At 41.0% G+C, this 21,243-nt stretch overlaps 3 protein-coding genes across 4 annotated transcripts; 1 reads left to right on the top strand and 2 right to left on the bottom strand.

Annotated features, from left to right (window-relative positions):
- Positions 1–3,687: 3,687 nt before the first annotated feature.
- On the bottom strand, positions 3,688–5,575 carry LOC115676041 (dolichyl-diphosphooligosaccharide--protein glycosyltransferase subunit DAD1). Its single transcript, XM_030598896.2, has 5 exons — positions 5,418–5,575; positions 5,287–5,334; positions 4,274–4,361; positions 4,140–4,183; positions 3,688–3,998 (listed from the first exon to the last, which is right to left on the bottom strand). The coding sequence occupies exons 1-5, from the start codon at positions 5,499–5,501 to the stop codon at positions 3,915–3,917; spliced, it is 348 nt and encodes a 115-aa protein (XP_030454756.1). The 5' UTR covers positions 5,502–5,575; the 3' UTR covers positions 3,688–3,914.
- Positions 5,576–6,568: 993 nt separating this feature from the next.
- Positions 6,569–13,233, bottom strand: LOC115676040 (mediator of RNA polymerase II transcription subunit 19a-like). Of its 2 annotated transcripts, none has more exons than XM_030598893.2 (8): positions 12,930–13,143; positions 12,701–12,822; positions 11,088–11,125; positions 10,068–10,357; positions 9,689–9,910; positions 9,258–9,317; positions 8,803–8,938; positions 6,569–6,933 (listed from the first exon to the last, which is right to left on the bottom strand). In XM_030598893.2, the coding sequence occupies exons 3-7, from the start codon at positions 11,116–11,118 to the stop codon at positions 8,888–8,890; spliced, it is 654 nt and encodes a 217-aa protein (XP_030454753.1). In that variant the 5' UTR covers positions 11,119–11,125; positions 12,701–12,822; positions 12,930–13,143; the 3' UTR covers positions 6,569–6,933; positions 8,803–8,887. The 2 variants fall into 2 exon arrangements, with proteins under 2 accessions (XP_030454753.1, XP_056170116.1); XM_056314141.1 differs by lacking the exon at positions 6,569–6,933 and adding an exon at positions 9,128–9,175 and having other exon boundaries at positions 8,824–8,938; positions 12,930–13,233.
- A 1,768-nt stretch (positions 13,234–15,001) lies between these two features.
- On the top strand, positions 15,002–20,726 carry LOC115676042 (ribonuclease 2). Its single transcript, XM_030598898.2, has 9 exons — positions 15,002–15,235; positions 16,647–16,675; positions 16,874–16,947; positions 17,371–17,472; positions 17,574–17,577; positions 18,303–18,394; positions 19,440–19,601; positions 20,008–20,107; positions 20,451–20,726. Exons 1-9 carry the CDS (start codon positions 15,039–15,041, stop codon positions 20,504–20,506), a joined length of 816 nt encoding a protein of 271 aa, XP_030454758.1. The 5' UTR covers positions 15,002–15,038; the 3' UTR covers positions 20,507–20,726.
- The last annotated feature ends 517 nt before the right edge of the window (positions 20,727–21,243 follow it).

The following is a 21,243-nucleotide window of genomic DNA, read 5'->3' as shown; positions in this document are numbered from 1 at the left end:
GTTGGTAAAATTGTCACATGTGACTGGCTGGGTTTTTGGATGTTCGAGTAAAATTGTCACAGTGACTCTTGGGGTTTTTATGGTCAAAAAATAGTTTGGGGTAAATGTGTCACAAGTGTACCAGTTTAGGATTTTTCGTGGTATTAACCCTATAATATATGAGAGATTGATATTTCTGATAATTGCCCATCTCCCACTTTTTTTTCTCCTTATAGAGATGTGCATGGATGCTGTCACTTTGTAACATTCATAGCTTTCTGCTGCAAATCTTCCCAGAAAACACTTGAAACATTCGTAGCTTTTTGCTGCAAACGTTCGCGAAAAAAACATTGTGATTTCTCATCCGTCATCAATGGAGAGAATCGATTACAGAATCCACCCGCGACTGATGAATGAATTCATTCATCATTGGCATTCACATGACATTTTGATCCTGAGAAATCAGATCAGGACAGTGTGTCGGTGCTGTGCTTAGTGTGCCGACAGATTTTCGCACGTTTCGATCGCCACGATACGTAGTTAAGCGTGTCCGAATTGAGCTTAATCGTGCTCGTCTTAAATGGGTGACCCCTTTATACACGAGTAATTAATGTGGGGTTTTTCGCGAATTGGCTCTTTCAACCCGTTTACGACACACCTGAGCACGTTTGATTATACAGGTTATTATGTTTTGTATATGATATTAATATAAACTGTGTAGATACATTCGGACTAGTTAATCTATCTAAACATATTTTTACACGTCCATATAAGAAATTTTGTCTCAAACATTTTCGGGACATGTTGCCGAGCAATCCGTTTCGTAAACTTGTTGTATTTTGAGTTGTAGATCTGAGCTCGACACGACACGATTAAATCACAGAGGCACGAATTCCCAAGCCCTTCTTTTTGCTCATCGACGAAAGTGGAAAACTCATATCAGCTGTCCGAAAAATCGCAATGCCCTTACTCGAGGGGTTCAGGTGGGGGGCTATAAAAACTTCATACGAAGTTTCGTAAATTATCGACTATATTCGTCGAAAATTGCACCAAACACCGAGCAGTCTAGATTTGCAATTGCTCATGCGAAATAGGTACTGACGGCCACTCAACAGAACAAGGATAAGAAGCTTTGAGAAAGTGCACAGAATGCTAGTGAATCTGGCATGGAACTCAGAGTCCATCTATAAACAAAATCAAGTGATACCCACATGCTAGAAAAAAAACTGTAGGGGAAGCTATTCATTCGACATGCGATAGCTTAAGACAAACATGTGTAAACATGCAAAATAAGATGTCTTGCTGGTGCGTGGCATTATGTACACCAAGAAAAGCAAAAAACTCCTGCAAAAGTGAAGAGAAATCTAATGGAATGTCATCGAGTATCTTCATCCTTTTTTTTGTGTGCTTTGGAGGGGAATCTATATGAGCACCACGCACCTTTTCTCGATTAGATTGAGTGGGGGGGGGTGAAAATTCTTCCCTTTCTTTCTCTTTCCTAATTCCACCATGCCAAGAAAAAAGAAGAAGATGCCTTTTGGAATGGCGAATAGACTTGCTAGGATACCTACCAAAAGCAAAGGTTAAAAGGAGAGGCAAATGAACAAGGGGAAAACAAGGGGGAAAGGACAACAGGAGATGGAAATTCATGCCCACCGATTTATGTTGCAATGGCGTTTCATCTACAGGAGAGAATAATGCGAGGTACGACGGATCCGATGATGCAAAAGCGTTTGTGATAGCCGGTGACGCTCGATTGATTTCATAAGAGTACTTCAAGTGCTGGTGATATAGACTTGTTTGGTTGACGTCTCGACAAGTTCGATTAAGTGGATAACAGTATCAATACTGCTGGGGGGGAGTTTTTAGTGTGCAGTTCCAAATATCAATTTCGTGTGATTCTTGCTCTACGATAGATTATGATTTAGTATGATTTATCCTAATGATGATATCTGAGTAAAATAAACGGAAGTGTTTTCCTTGAGCAATTTGATCCCGTCATACCTATCATTAATTTCCAAGCTCTTTCCTCCACTTGAGTTGAATCGCAAAGTCCGCAAATCTTTTTCTAGACGCGATCGGTTTAATGCAGTAGAATTGAATTACAAGAGAAACTTACCCGCTGAAGGAGGCGCAAGGCCCTCTGGAGACAATGAGCAATACGTATGCACATTTCGTTATGTATCCTAATCGGTTCACGTACAAGATTCACCATAGGCCACACGATCGGTTCATGTACCGCATCCTCGTACCGTACCCTGAAGGACTCGCGACTTTCTAGTCGGGCGGATCAACCATTGACCAATTGAACCCGAGTACTCGTAAGGAAAGAGTACACGGACATGGACTACCAATGAATAAGACTTTAAAGAATCTAATTCTATCACGCTTCAAAGGCATGAAGGGGATGAAAAATGAAATCGCCAGTAGTCATTGACTTTTTGATTGTCTTGTTTTCATGGGCAATTGAGGTCGTGACAATCAATGATACCAATAGCATGTCCCTTTCAACCAAGCTCCCATCTTCACATGGGAACAACTATGGACTCTCGTTTGGTTTCCTTGTCGTTGCATGCTTCCCAGCGGAGTCCAAACGATTTGTTTAAAATTGATAGAAAGGTGGTATCAATTGAAGGGAAACAATGTAGAAAGATCCCAACAAGAGAATCACAATGTCGCAGGGTTCTCAAGTGGTGAGCTTCTAGGAACTCACTTCACTGTACCAACATACACACTTCCTAACTAGGGAACATTAACTTAACTTGGATGTGCCAATCAGTTACCTTCGGCACTCATACCCACAAAGGTCCATGCATTGAGGAACGATCTCTCGCGGGTACGAATTATATCCCAAAGTACCCTCCTGGGGAGGTCGAGAGAGGCACAGGCGTGACGAGCCGGACCTAACGAGTTCTGATAGAGAGACGGTATCGATCCTCCACCACAGCATCACTAGCAGGGCTAGCAAAAGAAACATTTGAAAGCAAAGAAAGCGAGAGCAAGTTTACAGTATCCATCCATACTGCACGAATGATTTAGAGCATTTCGATGACAAGAAGTCCAGGGAAAGCTAAAGGCAATTAAATTAGTATATCCAGCACCAGCACTATCTTTTTTAACGACTACGGACAATGATCAGATCAACTGACATTACATATACACTATGCATTCCCCCTCACCATTGTTAAAAGTCACCAACCTAAAGAAGATTCCCCCTCCCTTCTTATCCTAATCTTCAATATCAGTTGCTAAAGGGAGAGAGTTTGTACTTGTGGTGAATTGAGTCTATCTCGTTAATAATAGAGTAAGCCAAAAATCATTCCGAAGAGTACCGAATAAAGGATGGCAAAAATTGCCCACGTCCCAAACTACTGGCCCTGTATATAATCCAGAAAGACACAATCCCTTCATTCATAGCGGCACTGGGAATCAGCTAAGCCCATCGAAATTTGCTTTGCAACTGGAATTGTAGAGAACCAGGGGTGTCCTTGACACCCAAGATAACCCGAAACCGACCCAGCTGACCAGAACAGAAAAGTTTGGATTACTTATAAAAACCCGACACAGCCCATTGACATCCCTGACTGCACCAGATGTCAGCAGACTTAGCGCAACCACGATACAAAACTAAGGTAATCAAATAAAGCAAGCTATTTTTGAACAAAAATAAAATAAAATAAGATAAAGCAAGCTATGGAGTTCTTGGCAGAAGAAAAATCATTCTATTCTTGGTGTACCTCATAAACAAGAACACAAATTTCAGCTCTCCAGTCGCACCACAAAATCCTCAAGTTTAAAGTGTCTGTAATTCAGCAGATATCACTAGCTTTGCACCTCACAGTCCATTAAAGCAAAATGAATCAGCAACTAGTTATTTAACTACTACTCGATCGCTCCTCAAGCAATGTACGTCCTGCAAAACCCCTGGCTCCAATTTAACCGAGGAAATTCATAATCACCAAGTGAAGCACCAAATTGCAGAGAACAAAATCTGCGAAAGCACGCTCAGGTGGTAAATCCTGCATATCATGAGATAAGCAACATCAGTTAAGTTAGAACCAAATATTAAGCTATCGCTGTGTTTCGGTAGAGTATTGTCACGAAGTTTGCAATAGTGAGGTGGGAATAATGACAAACAAGTTGCACAGATGGAAGGTTACCTTGAACTCCTTGTTCTCCTTGTTCACTTGGATACGCAGACAAACTGCAGCCAATTAACCAAAGCAATTCAGATATGAATATCCAAAAAAGGTTCCAATTGATAGCATCAATACAGCGAGTCTGTCCTACTCACCAGCCAGGACAGCCGTCCCAATACAAGAAAGGACCCCAGACAGGAATGAATTGAAAGGAAAAGAGCCAACCAGAGCCATATAAACAACCTGTTCAGGAGAAGACTTGCTATCAGCAAATTCCCAAAGAGAGGAGTACGAGTTGTGCAAGTCAAAACTCCAGAGATCGTGATTCTATCTCAAAAAAAAAAAAAAATCACTTAAATTTGCAAGCCAGGCAGGCATATTTATGAGTGTGAGACGGACATTGAACAAGTTTCTTCACATGTGCAGAATATAACAAGCACCCACTCAAAATTTCTCAAGATTTGACTCACTCCACCAATTTTGTACTTAATCAAAACCATCGGCGAGACAGAATCAATAGAAAATGAAAAAAACAAAAAGGCAAGTTAGCAAAGAGCGAGACCCACGTCCCCACTTAGTATCAATGCCCTAGTGGCAGGCAACAGAAATGCGTGATAGCTCACGTTTAAATCGATGCTTGTCCGTAAAATTTACTCCTTTTTCATCACCAAAAGCTACCCCTAAATTCTTCCTCATTCAATGTCCTCAGCTAAAAACAAGTCCCTCCATTTCAAGATCACAACCAAGAAGGCAAAACAGGTTCCCAGTGTACTTTCGCAAGCGAAATCAATTCTATTCTCCTTCCAACAATTGCAATCGCAATTGCTTCGCACCAGATATTCATCTGCTGCTCTCTTACTCTAAAAGCTAATTTGCTTCAGAATACATACTACTAAAACAGACAAACAACCGAAACCGAGACTTCTTATCGAGCACCCAGAGCACCCAGTTAAGCATAGTTCCAAGACATTAACCACACGTATCACCCGAGAAACAGAGCAATTCATCCGAAACTGCGAAAAAAACAGACAAAACTCAAAATCAAACAGAAGCCCCCGATCGCCATCTCCACCGAAAGCCTACAAACGAGCGGGGTTCCTCCCACGAAAGGAAATCAGAATGTGAAAACGAGGCCTAAGCAGGGGAGGCGAATCGATCGGCGACGTACCTGGATCAGGGCTGTGAAGACGGCGAAGGCCACGTACAGATCGATGATCTGGATCGGCAAAAGAGCAAGAACGCAGTCACGTCAATGAAAATCCTCTTCACACAGAGAGGGAGAGAGAGAGATGGACCCACCTTGAGGTTCTTGGGAGTAGCGGCGTAAGCGGAGCGGAGGGAGTGGAGAAGAGCTTGAGCGTCGTCGCCCGTCGATCTCGCCATTCTTGCTGCTGCTACTACTACTGCTTGCACTTCAACCAACAACCCTCGTCTTCCTCCTCGGCCTCGCTCGCTCTCGGTAAGTGCGCAGGTTTTGCCGTTGCTGCGACGCCCGATCGAGTCTAGAGACGACGGGGTTGACCTGATCGCGGGCCGACGGCCCAATTTCAGGCCCGTCGAGCCCGGAGCACGATAGGACGGGCCTGGACAACTATGAGAAGCCCAATAGGCCCGAAGCTGATCCGCTTAATGCCGGCTCACTGGCCCAAGGTCTTCACGGTCCACTTCTCCCGAAAACGACGTTGGACGGCCGCATCTCGAGTTGGAATCGGGCCTATCCATGACCCGGCTTTGCCCTCGCATGTTAACGAGCGTTTGGCGAATGCAACGCGCTTGGATCCTTTCGAAAAAGGGTAAAAATGACACAAATAATCCCTATACTTTAATCTAATATATAATGTGATAATTACATTTTTAATTAATTCAGTGTGATCCCTGAACTTTTGGTACATGCTCATTTTAGTCAGTGCAACGACTAAAATGAGCATTTACCAAAAGTCCAAGAACGACATTAAACAGGTTAAAAAATGCAGCTACTACATTACATACTAGAGTAAAGTTCATAAATCATGTTGAATAAATTGAAAACTGAAAGACACGTTGTACATCAATCAAAGTAAGTTTATGAACCATTCGTGTCATTTTTCTTTTAGAAATACAAATAATTAATAATAGACATACAAATTAAATGGCAGATTCATAATTTTCTAAATTTACGATATTGACATTATCCCACCAAGTCATACATAGATTTACGAGTCCCTCAACAAACAGGATCAAGCAAATGTACTTTAGGAACGTAACCCTTGCGGAATCAAAAACCGAACAACCATTAGTGCTAGGCAAAAGTTCCTGTGTTTGCTCAAACGATAATACATATTTTAAATAAACACTATACGGACACAACATTTTATTGAATTTACATCGATTTTACGGCGTTGTAGGACCACATGAACGGACACAACTTTAAACACCATGCATCGCGCACACAAAGCTTTCCACTAATAATCTTACAAAAATGAATAGTTCATTTGATGACATGCCACCATAAGACCTCACATATACAAGTTGCCAACAATTGACGAGACGTAGAGTCATTTACATCAACATAAGGGGAAAGATAAAAGCATGCACAACATCCCCTCTTATCCCCAAATCCTATTCATCAGTCCAAAAAGCTGATGATCTATTCACAGCACTAAGCATCTCCTAAACAGATAATTAAATGTAAAAAATTTTGAGTCTTCGACGTCGAATTAGCCACAAAGAGTGAGGAGAGCACATGAGATCTACAAAGCCCTCCTTTAAAAACAGAGTCCGTTTTCCGGCAATCTCTGTCGTCTGCAGGTTATACTCCTGCCCACCGACATTTGACCTGCACAAGGAGGCCAAGACCTGTGAGTTTTTCCTTCTGCCCAGGAAGAGCTCAAAACAACAACGAAGTTTCACCAACGGTTGAAATTCATGATAATCGCCACCTTGTCTTGTCATAATGAAAAGTATTTTGAAAGCTACGTGTCCCGTTATGGATAAGCAACTAAATTACTCGCATAAATGTAGGATGCACGAACAGCTCAAGTGGTAAGGTAAATAAAACTACAGCAAGCAATTTCTACCAATTCTTCAAGAACAGCAATCAGATCAGTTCTGCAAGAGGAGAAGCTACTGCAGGCTCAAGGATAGACTTGAGATAGTATTTCAGGGGCCGCCAAAGGGAACAAGCATCCTCGAGCAACTTACTCCTAACACAAAAACACACGCAATCTATTTTCATAGCTGGAGCCTGGAGATATCCTGCAGAGGAAATCCAACGACTAAATCCAAAACCTTTGCTGTCGGCACATCTATCAATCAACTCTCCATCTGCATTAACAACCAAGCCAACTGCAAAAGGGCACATAATGATGGATCCAAGAGGGGCCCCGTAGGGGCCATGGTCCCCCAAGAATTGTGAAAAGCCTTCTACTTATACATAGGCTTGTACAACTGGTGGTTCAACTATGTGAAACATTGGGCTCATGCGCCTCCCCACCCCCCCAAGCCTACTTCAATTATAAGCTCTATATCTGCCGTGGTCCACCTGTTTTTTCCCGCCAAGCTCTCTCTCTCACTTTCTCTCTCTACCAAATCCTTCCAAGACTATTGTCAACAAAATTTTAGAAAACAAATATAAAATTTCACATAGTTATTTCTTTCTTTCTTTATTTGGTAAGTTATCCTCACTAGGTGCTTATTTTATGTCATGAGCTACATTAAAAATCAAATGAAGCATCATATTCATCATTAAAATGAACATTTTGCTTATAAACTTCTCTTTGTTGTCATATAATTAGAATGATTATCAAATAAAAAGTCAAAGTAACGAGAAAAAAAATTAAATAAGTAAAGAAAGAGATATAATGTGAAGGTTAGATATATTTCAGACAAATTAACGCAGATTTTGTAAATCTGAAAAACATTTCAAGTTTGGAAAAATGAAAGATTTTAGGAATTCTGACCGAAAAAGAAGAAGAAAGATTTTAGGAACTACTTTTTGATTAACTCGTTAGATATTCAAATTAAAAATTTAAATTAAATTTTTTCCACGATTGCAAAATAAAAGTTCATCTCAACAACTTCTATGGGCTTTCATGAATTTCTTTAGAAAAATTTTGAGGTTGAAATCCTCCTTTGAGCTTGCATTATATATAAATTATAGATTCTTCTTTTTAGTGTTTTCCTAATAACTGGAATGGCTATCAAATAAAAATACCATGAATGATTTTTAATTCAACGATTTATCATGTCCAAATTCAGTATTATTATAAGTGTTTTTTAATACAAATACAATAATTTAAAAAAAGTCATAATTTCCAATTTTAATTTTCTTTAAGTAATTTATGTACATCTTCTAAAATATAACATCTATTTTCCCCGTGTTTTTGCGCCCGCATCCATCCCTGAGTGCATATGACATGAATAATAACAATAATTGAGCTACATCAGCATGTAGTAACTACTCTCAGCTTCTAATAACTGATTATCCCAATTGCCACGGTTTAAGAAAATCAGGCAATATTTCATCAAACCATGAGGAGGTATTAAGTCCCTTTTGAAACAAAAATTCCTCTTAATTATAATCCAGATTATAATAATTAATGTGAAATCAGCCCACAGAAAATACTATTTTGTCCAATCAGTCAAAACCGAAATTTAAAGCAAATCAAAGCAACATCGAGTTACAAGGCACTTTATCTATGCATACCTCAAGTAATCTGATAGGAATAAAATCCCTCCAAGCTGCTGTTAACATCTAAAGACTAATACTTGAGCAACAGCATGCCACATTCTCAGCCAGCAACCTTTATCACACCAACCTCATCAAGTTTTGAACTCTTATGCTGCAAATATCAGCGAAAGGATGGCTCATTCAAAAGTGCAAAGAAAGAACTATCTAAATTAATAATGGGTTTTGTCTCACTTTTAGCTTTCCAAAATCAGCCTTGCATTAAAGAATGAAACGTAGTTAACATAACTCCAATAACTTCCCACTTCAATCACTTCCTAGTATATACTACTCATTTTCTTACCCTCACGCAATCACTTAACTGCGCTTGAGCTCAGCATGTGCCGGAACACTAGTAATACATCAAAGAAAGATGACAAGATCAAGCAACTGTCCTGAAGCCAAAGTAAAATGTGTTGAGCATTTGTAATTACCTTGCTTTTCTTATGCTTCTGGATGTCATTAAGATTTTCATCTTCGTCATGCTTCCTTTTCTGTCATGATGCAATCATAGGTCAGATGCATCTATGTACAAATGGTACCATATTATTCTATTATGATTGTAAATAAGTATAATGCAACATTCCAATTCTTATAAATCGTCTCTTGGGTTGCCCAAAAGTTTATTAAGAAAAAAATTTCTAGCACAGAATCAAGCATTTTTTAGTACATACCTCAGTTCACTCGTATAGTAGACTAGGATAATAATCCACCAAGATCCAAAAATGCAAGGTAAGAAAAGAATGAATCCAAGACTTCAGTTGAATGCCGTTTCAAATACTATTTTAACCTCATGTGAGGCCGGGATATGCAGTATATTTATCTGTCAGCCCTTTACTTCTTTCAAGCAGGTCAGATTTCTCACCTTTTCACTCTGCTTCTTTGAAGGATCAACTCCAGAATCATGCTGTCCACTCCCATCCTTCTTCTTTTCCTTATCTTTACTTCGATCTTTATGACGGTGTTTGTGCTTCTTATGTTCTCTATCCTTCTCCTTATCTCTGTCTTTGTGCTTCTTATGCTTTCTATCTTTGTCTTTTGATTCACTTTTTGATCTTCCTGCAATTGTCGGTATGCCTTTTTCCTCCTAAAGAGGAACAAAAGTGAATCATCATTCCACCCAAAACATGTTAAATGACAGTGCTTTAGGCACCATAAGGATCAAGGAACTAAGATTACACAATCGGAGAAGAATTTGTTTCATTGAATTGAAGAAAAAGAAGTTTGCACATCATAATACGTACTGGAGGAAGCTCAACAGGTGCAGTTTCCTTCAGTTGAAAAGCATCTCTGAGAATCTCAAGGTCGAAAGGCTGTATGTGCACATTGGATCCTTGAGAATAAGATGTATTCTGCATAAGTTGGTCCAATTGCATCCCCTCTCCTTTTCTAATTGTCTTATCACCCACAACATTGCGAAGGTAGGGGGTATCAGATATTGACAAAGGTAGTGTCCGCTTGCAGAAATAATCATAGTGGGGCAACAACTTGAAGTGACCGATAAGATCTATGGCACCGGTGAGTTCCCTAAGCCCTGAAGGTCAAACAATTTAATATGCTATTGCTAAATAACCAAAAAAGAGAAGGCAAAAAGAAGATAGTAACAACATGCAAACAAACCGAAATAAGGAGACCAAGAGAGAAAGATGACAAAGAGAAAGAACAAATAATGCAACACCCTAGATTTAGGTCGTAGAAAGCAAGAATTGCCCACGAAATAAAGAAAGGAGACATTAAACAAACATTTCAGAATTCTACAGCGAAGAGGATATTCAAAACCAACAAATGTGTTGAATTCTTCATGGCCCCTCCCACCACACTTAGAGTCAAAGCCACGAAGTTCAGATAATTCAACATACCAATAATGGGCTACTAAACTTTCCTCCATTGGAGACATAAGTCACCGAAACAAGTAACTTTGAAAGGTCAAAAGCAACAAAAGAAAAAAAGAAAAAGGTAGACAATAGTAGACTTCCAATCCCTAAGACTTGTTCCATATGGAGTGATCCGTGGTTCTTCGAGTGCTAGTTCCTCCCTCAACTCACTAGCTACATGAACTTAATTGTTTCCACATTTATTGATATATAATAATCACATGGTCATTCACATTTTCTCCACATCATGATGGGCGCCTGAGACTTTTTGGAAAAAAACAATTAAGAGAATTGCTGGTCTTCAAGTTTTTGCTGTACGATCACTACATAGAGAAGATGAACAAAGGTGATATCAGGAGGGAAAAAAAGAGATAAGTAATAGTTTATTACCACTTCCAAACTTCTTGCCTTCAGGATCCATGATTAATCTGAAACAGAATGATGAAGCATTAACAGCGCATTTTGAGGAATGAATGAAGAAACCTAAGGATTGCAAGCATATAAATATGAGATCGACAAAACTAAAAAAAATATTAAGTTAGGAAAAAAATATCCAGCAGAATAATCCAACACAAGAAGTCCCATTTTTCTCTTTTTACTTCTCTCCTAAGATTTCTTTCAATTTTTCAGCGACAGTGGTGACAGTGTTTGGCTCAAGTATCACATTCAAAAGGAGAGAGGAGGGGAGGGAGGGGGATGGGGATGGAAATTTCGTAAACTCCGTCAAACGCTGGAAAGGAAGAACTACAATTATCTTGTAGATATATATTTGTCTAAACTAGAATACCAGGAAACCTACCTAGAGTACAAATAAGATTAAAACAGAACTACCAGTAAATGAATTTATTAAATAAGAAACTAAACAGATTAAAAATTACATAGAAAAGATAAATCTTAATCCGGTTACATATCTCAATATAGTCTAATCCACCAAATCTTGGAAATAGTATCAAATTCTTAAGCAACATCAGCACATTTGATCTTGTGGGCTGCATCAATGACTTGCTCCATGAAATATCTTTAGCTAACAGACAATAGTTTGCTTCCCTTAGGATACATTTTCGCACAATTATCTGAATCCTCATCAGTATGAAATTATAAAGTTATTTAATACCAATGCAATATCTAATTGTATGATTGCTGTCCCAAGTACATCCAAGAGATTATTGAAGCGTTTGAGGACTATCATGACAAGGTAAACCATTTCGGCCATTGAAAAAGTAAGAACCCAAGTAGCGACACCAGATGCGGACCTAAACAAAATGATTCTGTCAAACTAATAAATTTCTGAAGATGTCAACACTAAAAGCTAGTCATCACAGCAACAAGTCAAAGAAACTACTACGACGGACACAAAGCTTCTCATACGACCTATACCAAAGTTTATTTTACATAGCAATCCTCCAATTTTCCACAAGTGACATCCACCACGGCTCTCACCTCCATCCCATCGACAGTGGTTTTATAACGCAGTCACACCTTCAAAGCCAATCATCAATTCCAGTTTAGCCCAAGCACAGTCCTTTCATAAGGAGGTTATGCTTTATTGGCACCGGCGCAACAGTAGGTCTCACTCTTGAAATTTACCAGTATCGGTAACTGAAACAGGGGTTACTGATAGTCCTTAGTGGCCATACTCAATCGACATAGGTCCAACAAAGGTCCCACCTCCGAGGACTACTACCATTTTACTCTTTAGTCTTGTACCGGGAGGCATATATTCACTCAGAAGGCACCGCTTCGCGCAAAACCTCCAGAGAACTCCCCGCTCAAAATTATCACTTGATCTAATAGAGACCAAGAACTTATATTCACATACCAGACAAGGACAACAAGGAGGAGGAGGCAACCAATCTAGTGCATCACAAACGGGAAGCAACTGACCCATCACTCACCCAGCAAGAAACTTCGAGCAAACCGAAAGGCACACCAAGAAGGCACGCATAACAAGACCCAATTCAAGAAGACGCGCCAGCAATCTCAGGCCAGCCAGAAAACCAAACCTTTGGCATGGATCCCGGGCGCCTGAGCAGCTCGCACCTTCCGTCCCGCTCGCTCCTCCCAACCTCAAGACGCCGTCCCAGCTCCCGAACCCGTCGAACGGCTTCGACAAGGCTCCACCAATCTGCACTCGCGCACGCAATCGAATCACACGAGCATCCCGCCGAATGCGGCAGCTTCGAAAAGTTTCGACCCTGAGACAGGAGAAGAAGAAGAAGAAGAAGAACTCACGGGGGGTTGCTCGGAGCTTCGATCCCGCGACGCCGGCACGAATTCGGAGCTTTTCCGCGCGAATTCACGGGAACCCAAGGAGCGCGAGCAGGAATCGAAGCAGATTTCCGAAGCGGAAGGGGATCGAAAATCGAAGTTGGGAATCTCCCGCTTGAAATCTTTTCCGGATTTAGGGTTTCGTTGGGGGTCGCTTTTGGTGGGTGGGGGATTTTTCCCAACGAGCGAGTGGTTATTTCTGTTGGGAATGCGCCCTCGCGATCCACGAGTTCTCGTTATGCGACGCGGGTGCCGCGGGGGAAATGGCGGAAACGCCCTCCGCAGTCGGGCTAAGCGTTCGGGTCGTGGCTGTCCTTTTATGTCAATCTCGTGCTTCATGTTGGTCTTTTTCTTTTGGTCATTGATTTGACTTCGAGTTTGGAAAGTCCAATGTATTCGAAGCTTCTGGACTGCGGTCGATGACGTCGAATTGGGAAATTTTGGATATGGAGCGGGTCATGTGATATTGTCAGTGATGATCGGATCGGGATTTGAAACCTAGAATCTACCTTGTTAGCTCTCGAGATCCAAAATGACCCCGTGACTTTTGAATCGGTCGGGCTCTTTTTGTTTCGTTTTATTATTTTTATGCCGTGTACGTGCCAAACATAAATACAATTTATTCTGCTTGCGAATAATACGTCGAACATATTCAATTGCTACGGGTATTTTCTATTTAAAAAAGGAATGAAAGAATTTATGTAAGGTTAGGAGTAAAGGCGCTTCAAAATCAGTTCGATTTCAAGTTCTATCCTTCCAAATTTCCTGAGTAAAACCGAATAGTTCAAGGCATGGAACTGAACCTATTAAAGCTGGTCCCCGATTTTTGAAAGGGAAAAAACCACCAAAAACCCCAAACTTTGCCATATGTGACACATTTACCCCGAACTTTTTTTTGTGACACCAAAAACCCCGAACTTTGCTTTTTGTGACACATTTACCCCAATGTATTTAGTCCATGGGCATTTTCGTCTTTTTTGCTTTTTTTTTTTTTCCTTTCCGGCGAGGCCCCCTCGCCGGCGTCGGCGAGGGTCGCCCTCGCTCGGGCGAGCGAGGGCGGCCCTCGCCCGACGCCGGCGAGGGCCGCCCGACGCCGGCGAGGGTCGACCTCGCCAGATCGGATGAGGGCCGCCCTCGCTCGCCCAGGCGAGGGCAGACCTCGCCCGACGCCGGCGAGGGTCGCCCTCGCCGGATCTGGCGAGGGCCGCCCTCGCTCGACGCCGGCGAGGGCCGCCCTCGCTCGACGCCGGCGAGGGCCCCCCTCGTCGGAAAGGAAAAAAAAAGAAAAAGCAAAAAAGACGAAAATGCCCATGGACTAAATACATTGGGGTAAATGTGTCACAAAAAGCAAAGTTCGGGGTTTTTGGTGTCACAAAAAAAAGTTCGGGGTAAATGTGTCACAGATGGCAAAGTTTGGGGTTTTTGGTGGTTTTTTCCCTTTTTGAAATTGAGAATTGGATCGGTCCCCTTTGTGAACCAACTAGGTAAGGCTGGGTTGGGTCGATTTTCGGATTGAACTGACTCAATTGCTCACCCCATATCATAGAGGCTAGAAAAAATGCATACGTCTGAAAAAAAAAAAAAAAGGGATGTTTGTATTGTGGACTCACGTTTTTGAAACATCCTGCTAAAAATAATTACTTATACAATTTTCATAAATGTCTAAATAGTTATTGATAATGAAAATATTTTTGTTGGCTAATTATTTCAGCAATATAGGCAATCATTTTTTCGAAACGCCAATCATGTAATGTATCGGGCCGGCCCGAACCGCCCAACTGGTTCTGACGGGCCGGCCCGAGCCCATCTTCACGAGGCCCGGCGTATGTTGGACCGTAACACAGCGAAAGTAGACGTCCCCCAGACGTAAAGGCTAAACCAGACATTTCACTCACTTTCAATCCACGTGTCGCTCCACCACTGGTGGCTCCCAGCTCAGGGTTTTGTCCGTTACTGTCAATCACAAACGAACTGACAACTCTGCCCTTCCCGACCCAGCTGCTTTCTGTATTTATAGTACCCCGTGCATTATACGAATCTGTCGCGCTCGATTCTCTCTCTGTCTCTCCATCGATGGCTTCTTCTTCTTCGTCTCTCCTTCGCCTGACGGTTCTCGTCGCGGTGATCGCGGCGGCGATGATCGCCGGAGAGGCTGACGACGGCGGCGGCAACCGGAGGGAGTTCGATTACTTCAAGCTGACGGTGCAATGGCCCGGCACCTACTGCCGGCGGACTCGCCATTGCTGCTCCTCCAACGCCTGCTGCCGCGGGTAATTCGCGGTTTCCACCTGTCTCGTTAATTCCAGGCGCTTGGCCTTTTGATCGCTGACTCGTGTCTCGTGCTCCGCGCGTGTCTGATGTTCGATTGCTTTGATCTTGCTTTGATTGGGGCTTCGTTTTCGCCGTCTGCGACTTGTGTTATCCGCGTGTTTGATTGTTATGCTGGTGTGGTGATCGAGTTTGAAATTGCAAGTGAATTTCAGCTATGGCTTCGTGTTGACAGCCTACCAGCTCGTCACGACACTATTGTATCGATGCGTTAAATGCCGAACAAGTGGTGTCAAACCTGCCTGAAATACGTCAAAGTAGTCCTATGTCCAGCTCATTGAAGCTAGAAAAAATCATATGCGCGAGATGGAAATCTTCTGATCAATTTATGGTGCAGCGCAATAAACGTGTTTCAAGTGATGCGCCACTAGTGCTGCTAATGACGATTGAGTAGTATTAAGCGCATTTTTGTGCTGTATGGAATCGCGTATGTCACCTGGTATAGCGTGGTTGGACTTGATTAGCTCATGGCCAAGTATCTGTTGAGGTCAGGGATATATAAAGGGTACAAGTCGAATTATTTTTTTAGTGTCAGGGTTGGTTTTATGCGGCAAATCACATAGAGCAATGTTGTTAGGATTCATCTTAGAAATCTATTATTACTTCTTGTCATATCCGGTGAAATTAAGGATCTCTAAAGGAAAACTTTAGAAACTAGGATTTGTGACTTTGGTAGATGGGAATCAGAATACATCGAAGGCAAATTCAACAGAAAAAGATAGTCTTAATATACTTGCAAGTACTTGGCCAAAAATTCTGGCAAAAAAAAAGTACTTGCCCAAAAAAGGTATAGCCCCACATGTTGAGGACCAAGAAGTTGAGATGTTGAATGCAATGAGTTCTAGATTGATGAAGATGCATCCCCAAGATGTTGGTGAGAGTGCACTAGATTGTGGATGGTAACTCTGGCTCATGGGAGTATTTCATGGGATTTCAATTGTGTGATTATGTTTTCTGGGCCAATATCTCCAGCATAGGGATGGGCATGGAGCATGGGTAATCCATGCTCCATGGAGCCCTGCCCTGAACAGGGTGACTTTTCCCGTGAAAATTGCCCCGAGGGGCATTTAATTGGGCAATGCCCTGTCTCGCCTTGTCAATCCTCCTTGATCATACTCTTTAAAGAATTTATGCCCTGAGCGAGACGGAAGTAGTTCATAAAATGGGGCTGAAAGTACCTTTTAACATGCTGATCATTGCATCCAATTTATTTACTTCCTTGTTTTCTTTAATACCATCTGTCTTATAGTTCCTGGATATGTGGAATGTCCTCCTTCTTAAAGTGGTGTGGGTTTTCACTGGCTCACATATATTAGGCTGGGAAACCTTACTTCTTCTATTCTCCTGTTACAGCTCAAATGCTCCAGCTGAATTCACCATACGTGAGTATGACCGATGATGTCAAAAATTCAATATTGCTTATGTTGCCCGGACGAAACAGAGGACTTTTTCCTCTCTCTGAACTCAACTGTGTTTTTAGTTTTTGTCATGGGTCTGTAACATGACTTCCTCATACATGGTATTGGTTGGCATTAAGTTTACATAGAGAGACTAAATTTTTCTTGGTACCTGAAAGGCAGATGGACTATGGCCCGATTACAATGATGGAACTTGGCCTGCCTGTTGCAGTCGATCTGGTTTCAACGAAAAAGAGGTGCATTTCTTATTTGTTGGTTAGTCATTTTTAAGCTGCATGTAAAATGCATGCACGTGGTGCCACATTCTTGCATTGACTTTGAAAAGTGTTCTGGGAGAGAGCTCTTGCTGGGTAATTTGGGAAAAGATGTGTTTTCTGGTGTGAAAATTGGGACAGTTGAAGTTGGTGATGGAACATACTTAACACAATGAATATCTGCTTGACTATTTTCTTCATAGGAATCTTGTGAGGTGCCTACAGATTTGTTATGATGACTAACATCTCTGATACTTCAATATCCGGCTGAACCGTGTTAATAGTTTTCTGATTATGCAATGTCGCTTCATTATTTCTATTTGTCTACTGGGGGTTTTTGAAGATTTGTTTGAAAAACATGAGCAGCTCCCTTGACATTTCCCCCTGTGATTTTTGAATTTGCAGATCTCTACATTGGTTGATGCACTTGAAAAATACTGGCCATCTTTAAGTTGTGGTTCATCTTCAACTTGTCATGGTGGAAAAGGATCATTCTGGGCTCATGAGGTTGCTGCTAATTGTGGAATTATTTACTTTTCTTTTCTTTTGTTTCTGTGACCACTATGTTGCACTGACAATTTTCTGCTCCTGCTGATACATATTGGCAGTGGGGTAAGTGTCCTCTCCTTACAATGGATTTTTGAGTATACTTAATATATATTTGCATTTTTCCTTGGAATTTATACCCAACGCAAGTACATAATAGCATGGCATTAATCTTATTTGGATGAAGGGTTAGAGACAAATAACTATTGTTCAGCTGTTTTCTTTCCATATCTAAAAAACTCTCAAGTCCCCTACGGTCCTCACTTATCTGGTCCAAAGAAAAGAAAAAATGAAGAAGTTTCCGTGTTTGCATGCATGAAAGAAATTATTGCTCAAGCAAAAATAAAAAAGAAATTCATTGGAGGAAGAGTATTCTTTCTTTTTGACTGGTACTTCTAGACCAAATTGCTTAGTGATGTGTTCTCTGTTGTTTTAACCACCTAAATTGCTGTGGAACCTGTGTGTGCCTAGTGAAGTTAGGCAGTTTGTTTCGTGGATATGTAAATCTGAGTCATGCATGTATGATCTCTTACAAGATCACTATTTACTACAATAGTCAATTGAAAATGCTGCTGGTTTTGGGAGAAATTTTTGGCCAGTCGGATGTTTGAGAAACTGTGTCATTTTGCCATTTTGATCTCTAATGATTGGATGTTAAAAAAAAAAAAATAATCTCTAATGATCGGATGCTTGGTTGAGCAGGTCCAAATCATGCATTCAGTTTGTAATAACTACCTTTCTTAATGGCAGATTTACTAGCTCTTATTCATATGTTTGTGTTTCCATCACAGAGAAGCACGGAACTTGCTCCTTTCCTGTAGTGCGAGATGAATACAACTACTTTTTAACAGCTCTGAATGTCTACTTCAAATATAATGTCACTGTAAGTTATGGAAGTCTGAATCTGTGCATCTACTATAAGCCTTAATTTCTTCGAGTCTGTTGCGTCATGTAGAGAATCTTGACTCGAGCGTGGTTGTGGAAACCCATAAAATTGTAATGGGCAAAAAAAAAAGAGACATGCATGAAGTTTATTTGCATGGGATGTCGAGGTGTTAATGAGATGCAACTAAGATGGCTTCTTGCACATCTTGTGCTGGGTGGACAAAGAGGCCCTTTTGTGGCTATTAATGTATTCAGAATATATATTTTTTTTGGTCGAAATGTATTCAGAATATATTATATTCAGAATATTAAGCATAAGCTTTTAGAATACTTGACAATAGTTCCACATCCTTCACATGGTGTTAGAGCCGAAGGTCCTGAGTTCAAATCCTTTCAGGCCGCTTTACTTGTCTCCCTATATATATTGCCACAGTTTAGCAAAATCTAGCCTAAACGTGAGAGGCATTAAAATACTTATACTACTTAACTGTGCTTTCATTTAACAGCTTAAATTTTTGGAATAGTTGGGGTGGTTCCACATTCTTTACACTGTCAAATAAGAGAGACTTTTGGTGAGGGATTTAGTATAGAGAGGTGTGTGTTCGTGAGTTTGGAGCTGAAAAGAAGCCACAAAAACTGTGTGAACTGAGACTCTCATGGCTTTCAACTTCTTGACCTTTCACAAAAATAATAAACCCTGTTCCTATTTTAATTAGATTCGCTGCCAAGATCCTTGCTAAATATTGTACCAATGGAGAGCTTCTCGGCCTTGTAGGTTTTGGTTCCATTTAGCAGTTAGCACCTACTTGTCAAACAACCTTTTACTTTGCCATGCAAGGCACAACTTGGCATATTTATGCACATGTGCCCTGATTCGTACATGCACACACCGAACACATCACAACAGCATGCATTAGTCATCCAAGTTGCTTTCAAAACTAGCAGGGATCCCTTTTGTGAAAGTATCAGTGACTCTGTAGTCAATTAGATCTGGGGCATTGGCTTCAAATTAACATGGTTTCTGTGTTTTACTGTGATGCCAGAAAGTACTAAATGATGCTGGATATCTGCCTTCTACCACTGAAAAATATCCTCTTGGGGGCATCGTTTCTGCAATTCAGAATGCTTTCCATGTGACCCCAGAAATAGCTTGCTCCAATGGAGCTTTGCAGGAGGTCCGCTTATGCTTCTATAAGGACTTTCAGGTTAGGATCTTCATACACTAAAACGCAGAAGTTCCTTTCTGTGAGAAACTTCTGCTTTGTTAGAAGTCATAATGTTTGACTAACGGCTGTAGTATGTGTTTTATCAACTTGTTTCAGAGAGATGGCTCTTTTGTAATCACATATTTTTTTGTTCCGAGTGTTGATTCTATCTAGAAAAGCCATCTTGTCTTCTTCACTCCATTTATTAAAAAATTGCGCCTAAAAGTTGAGCTGGGTAACTCATCTCAGGTTGTTTAGGATCTTCATTAGCTGTTTTTTATAATGGTCATCGCTAAATTGCTTCTTAACAATATGTTGGTATTCCTTTTATTCCTTATTATACTGACTCTTTAGGTCTAATTATTTCTTAACCCAAGCATTGCCTGAATTTCCACTGTAATTACAGCCTCGAGAGTGTGCGGTCGGATCTATCCTCCTACAAGATATGAGTTTATCACAAAGCTCATGTCCCAAGTACGTCAGCTTGCCAGCATATGTGTCACCTGGTAAGTTTTCACTATATCCTCTCGATTGATTGAAGTTGCATCTGCTGCTGTCAAACACGACCTGTCACTTATATTTGGCAAATGTGCCAAGAGCTCGATGCGTGGAAAACCATATTCTGTTTTCATTATATTAGCGACTTGGTGAGGCATGCATTGGTCTTGACGATCGGATTGTCATCTTGCCTGGCTAAAGTATTCTCTCCGTAGTTAGTCAACATGTATAGTTAAGAAACATGGATGATATGTGCTTCTAGGTTTGTGCATCTGAGAGCGAGGACATTCCCCGATTTAGTTCTGTTTGTAACTTTCTGCTAAATCCATAATGGTTCTTCCACTTTTGTAGGGCAAGCAAAGACTGAATGGATAATGCCGTCGGTTCCCCAAATCGAAGCTCTATAGGCTCTTGGACTGGCAGAGGCTGCCCATCAATCAGTTGGCATTCAGTCACGATTGGGATGGTGTATGTCGTGATGTACATGTATAGAATGATGATTCGTGTTGTATTCATAATTATGAAGAGCGAACTACCGCAATGTGTGCGTAGTTGCTCGGAACTTCCCACTTCGAGGGTGGGGACATTGCAGATATGCTCCCTAAGAAAACTAACTGCTTGCTGAAACTATAGACCCTCCATGCTGGCGAACTGTGCCTCTTCCTATTCGATCCCCGAGCCGATGCATGCGACATCTGCGTTGGGTAAAAGGCAGTGTTGGCCAATGGCCATTACCTTTCCTGGGCAACAATGATGATCTCCACATGGGAATCGTTCCCCAAATTTCATTGAGATACGTTTTCAGTTCATCGGCTGGCTGTATTATAATCGATTGTCGATCATCATCTATCGAGAACTTCGCAGCTTTCATTACCCTCGCTTTCATTTTAAAAATTTCGAAATTTTGATAAGTAGGCAGAACAACTATTTATGCCAAAAAATAAGTAGAGAGGATCTCTTACTTTGAAGGGCACAAAGTCCTTTTGTTTCTTCCCAAAACATCCTCAATTAGTAATTTTTATACATGCCCTAGCGATGAACATGTGCATAAATTAATAACTTCATTTTATCTCTCATCTACTTCAATTATCAAATTCGAATCTAATCCATCTTATAAACAACCTTACCATCAAAATTCCAACCC

This window comes from Syzygium oleosum, unplaced genomic scaffold (assembly GCF_021117445.2).
Source record: "Syzygium oleosum isolate NSW1041296 unplaced genomic scaffold, Sole_v2.1 Sole_v2.01, whole genome shotgun sequence".
NCBI lineage: Eukaryota > Viridiplantae > Streptophyta > Magnoliopsida > Myrtales > Myrtaceae > Syzygium > Syzygium oleosum.
This window is presented reverse-complemented; position numbering and strand designations above follow the sequence as displayed.

What these genes read in the sequence shown, in the direction of transcription:
- LOC115676041 (XM_030598896.2), bottom strand. Translation starts at nt 5,501, where the DNA reads ATGGCGAGATCGACGGGCGACGACGCTCAAGCTCTTCTCCACTCCCTC. An exon ending in CTACTCCCAAGAACCTCAAG is followed by an intron (nt 5,335 to 5,417) that starts GTGGGTCCATCT and finishes TTGCCGATCCAG; the next exon opens with ATCATCGATCTGTACGTGGC. An exon ending in TGGGACGGCTGTCCTGGCTG is followed by an intron (nt 4,184 to 4,273) that starts GTGAGTAGGACA and finishes AATTGGCTGCAG; the next exon opens with TTTGTCTGCGTATCCAAGTG.
- LOC115676040 (XM_030598893.2), bottom strand. Translation starts at nt 11,118, where the DNA reads ATGGATCCTGAAGGCAAGAAGTTTGGAAGTG. An exon ending in AGGCAAGAAGTTTGGAAGTG is followed by an intron (nt 10,358 to 11,087) that starts GTAATAAACTAT and finishes TTTGACCTTCAG; the next exon opens with GGCTTAGGGAACTCACCGGT. An exon ending in CACCTGTTGAGCTTCCTCCA is followed by an intron (nt 9,911 to 10,067) that starts GTACGTATTATG and finishes GTTCCTCTTTAG; the next exon opens with GAGGAAAAAGGCATACCGAC.
- LOC115676042 (XM_030598898.2), top strand. Translation starts at nt 15,039, where the DNA reads ATGGCTTCTTCTTCTTCGTCTCTCCTTCGCCTGACGGTTCTCGTCGCG. An exon ending in CTGGTTTCAACGAAAAAGAG is followed by an intron (nt 16,948 to 17,370) that starts GTGCATTTCTTA and finishes TTGAATTTGCAG; the next exon opens with ATCTCTACATTGGTTGATGC. An exon ending in GCCAGCATATGTGTCACCTG is followed by an intron (nt 20,108 to 20,450) that starts GTAAGTTTTCAC and finishes CCACTTTTGTAG; the next exon opens with GGCAAGCAAAGACTGAATGG.